Source organism: Arvicola amphibius, chromosome 7 (assembly GCF_903992535.2).
Source record: "Arvicola amphibius chromosome 7, mArvAmp1.2, whole genome shotgun sequence".
NCBI classification, from domain to species: Eukaryota; Metazoa; Chordata; class Mammalia; order Rodentia; family Cricetidae; genus Arvicola; species Arvicola amphibius.
This window is the reverse complement of record NC_052053.1, coordinates 73086208-73089553: the sequence shown is the minus strand read 5'-3', so window position 1 is coordinate 73089553 and position 3346 is coordinate 73086208. Positions and strand designations below refer to the sequence as shown.

Genomic DNA, 3346 nt, shown 5'->3' with positions numbered 1-3346 from the left:
CTGTTTGTCCATGTGGGACCTGACTGAGGGACGTGCAGTCCACTGCAGAATTCAGCGTTCTGCCTATACAAGCTTCTAGAGGGATCAGGCTTGGAAACCCTCCCATTCCTGGCCTGGAAGTAACCAAGAGTGGTCTTCAATGTCGGCTGTAGGCCATCGGCGCACACAGACAGGCAGCACACACCCAGCTCGCAGGCTCACAGAGGCCTTTATTATCTAGTTCAAATAGACACTGTCACAATCTTATTTGTTACTCCTTTTACTAAAATAGTTCAGATCAATGCTTTTACCACACTATCAAAAGTTCTATTTCTTTTTTCTCCACAAATCAAAGTGGTTCAATAGAAGGTAGAAACAGCCAAAGTCCACAGGCTCCAGCTCTGTACACAGCCAGGGCAGGAGGGGGCAGCTGCAGATCTCACCACCATCAACTACAGAATACTGGCCCAGGGCAGGAACCAGGCGTTCCAGCCCCTCCCCAAAGCAGCACTTTCCCCCCACAGTATGAAAATAGACACCTCTGCCACTCTGCAGCCATGCATTTAGTTTGTTTCTTTAAAAAAAAAAAAAAATCAGTAGTATGTATCTCACATCCTCTCAAGTTTCAAGAAAGAAAAATGAAAGGTCACTTTGTCTTGAAAACACTGGCTTGTGGCTGTTTAACGCAAATGAAAGTGTGCTCAGCAGATTCTGACTCCAGGGTAGGCGAGGCCACCTGGAAGGAGCCCGGTGACCTCCGTCACAGTGGGAGGTGGAGCCAGTGCAAGCATCTTGTGAGCTTGAGATGGAGAGTCGGCATTGCAAAAGCTAAAGCTCCAGAAAGGGGGTGGTCCCGGAAGACCACCTGCCCTCCCCAGCCCAGGGCTCCCGGGTTGCTGCTAGCCCCTCCTTGCTGTTAGGTTTGAGATATGACACAGACTGTCCTTAGAGAGCTAGCCCACTGCTGAAAGGGCCTAGCTTGCTCCACCCTGCGGAAGGACAGGTCCTCAAAGATTTATGTTCTTTGAGTCCCCGTGATGTCTCTGCAGCATTATGGATGGGGTCACACCTCTCCAGAAGGGATAGGTAGCTTCTAGGCTTTTCTTTCTTAGCCAAACTAAAGATTCCAGGAGTCCTTACTTATTGCTTATGTCAGTGGTGGCTAAGCCATCCTGATACAAATGTGATTTCCTGGGACTCCCGGATGAGGCTCCCACCTTGGGTGGACCCATACACCTCTGCATTATTCTGGGATTCCTTGGCCTCAAAGAACCTGTAAGGGTCTTGACTGCCCAGCAACCTACTTAGCAGAAATCACCCAGTACCAGGGCCAGCAGGTGGGTACCAACAAGTTAAACACTTGACCAGACATCAGCATTTCTAGAAAAAGCTTCCCAGTGCCCCACAGCCAGAGCGGCAGACCTGTTCCCTACTGCCCTTGTGCAACACTCCCTGGGCACACTGAGGGCCATGGGCCTTTCCCCTGAGAGCGTGGGACCCAAGGGTGCGGGCAGCAGAGGTGGTGGGAACAGCCCAAGGGGTCATGAGGCCTTGGTTGGGAGGGAAGATGCTACCACTTTCTTAGCCGGTCCCCTTAGCTCACAGGGTGTGGATGGGACCTGAAGGAGACCTGCTTGAGGCGAGGACAAGCTCTTTGGGCTCAAGTGCTTGCTGCATGGGCTCGAAAGTACCATTGAGTGAGGAAGTAAATACCTGGCACGGGTGAGGCCAGCAGCAGGGCCTAGTCCTCCTGCAGGTCTTGAGATATCATCTATATATTTCACAAAAGCACCCACTTCCTCATTTTCCTCACACCAAGGTAGAAACCATCCCTATCTGTCATGCTTTGCCGTCTGAGGCATGATCGTGCACACTGAAGCACTTATTTGAACCCCCGGGTGGGTCCCTGTAGGGAAGGACTGGGGCTCAGAGAGGTGACCTGTGCAGGGACAGCTAGCCACTGTTCTGCCCACCTAACATGTTCCCAGTAGGTCACGCATGAGCTCGTCAGCTGTGAGAGGGGACAGAAGCCCACGGAAGCGGGTGTCTTCTGGAGTGAGCAGAGTGAAATGGAGCCGCAGCCCATCTTTTCACTAGGGGCCTGGAGAAGCTGAGTGACTTTCTGAAGGCCACACAGTAAATTAAAGCCAGAACCAGGTCATGCCCCTTCCTTCCCAAGGAAAACTCATCAGGGGCAGCTCCTGCAGCTCCAGCCACAGTGACCCAGGGTGCACCCGGGAGAGGCTACACCGACAGTGACCCAGTGCCATGGCCCAGTTCTTCCTATCCAGAGAGAACGCTGAGCTCATCCTAGACACTCTCCAGGACTTCCTATGTTGCTGTAAACCAGAAAACGAAACTTGGAGGAGAGACCTAAGAGATGGCTACACCTGGCATGGGCAGGGAGACATTGCCGAGGGGTTGAGTGCTAATAAGCAGCAGCTGGCACCGGGGTGGCATGGAACCCTGAGCTCCCAGCCAGCCATGGACACATGGGAGCCAGCGCTCCACAACCCAGGGTCCTGGCTATGGCAGGGTAGCAGAAAAGTGCCACCTGTGTCACGATTCAAGCTCTGGTGGCTTCTGTCCAGTGTGAGGGACAGCCAGGGTAGAAGGCTTGATGAGGAGCATCCACCAAGAGCAGGACAGCCCCAGACAGTCTTGCGAGTGGAACACGGAGCTCAAACAGGGAGCCAGGCTGCCTGACCACTCTGCTGCAGCAAACAGCCTGTGGCTTCTCGTCTTCCCAAGGTTTGCTGGTGAGGGAGGCAGGAGGTGGAGGCCTGGCTGTCAGTGTCACACCAGGGTAGCCAGGGTGGGCCATGTCCTATGTACAATTCACCACAGAGAAAGACAGTGGCTGGGCCAGAGTTTCTACCAGGTCTAGGGCCTCAGACTCCAGGCAGGGCCAGTCCACATCCATGGAGGAATGGCCCTACAAAGGCCCCTTGAACTGGTTACCAGACAGGTGCTGCCGGATGGAGGGCTTGGTGCTGGCGGCATCTCCCAGTTTCCTCCAGACCACCTGTGAGGAGGCACACAGTGTTAAGTGGGGGTGGAGGGCTCACCCCAATCCTACTCACGGGCCTCACATACCTACTGCCTTACCACCCTGCAAAATCGCCCACGTCTTCAGAGCCATGCAGCTGAGGCCACAGGAAGGTAGTGGTGCCCACCATCACCGTTATGCCTGACCCCTAAGCAGGCCACTGCTGGGTGTGAGCTCATCTTTTCAGATGTCCAGTGGGGTCCATAGACTCAGGAAACAATATGAGGTACACCTCTGGGTATTTCACCCCGCCTAGACTCCAGGTTCAGAGCCTGTCCTAGTGACTTCTGTGAGGGTCCAATGAAGATGACAAGTGGT

The 3346-nt window shown here is 53.9% G+C and overlaps 1 protein-coding gene across 1 annotated transcript in view; it reads right to left on the bottom strand.

The window, feature by feature from the left end:
* Positions 1-189: 189 nt before the first annotated feature.
* Ccdc85c (coiled-coil domain containing 85C) overlaps positions 190-3346 on the bottom strand; it is a 72288-nt gene continuing 69131 nt past the window's right edge. Inside the window, exon 6 of the mRNA XM_038337893.1 lies at positions 190-3004. Coding sequence (XP_038193821.1) covers positions 2915-3004 — 90 coding nt within the window. The 3' untranslated portion in view covers positions 190-2914. The remainder of the gene's footprint in view (positions 3005-3346) is intronic.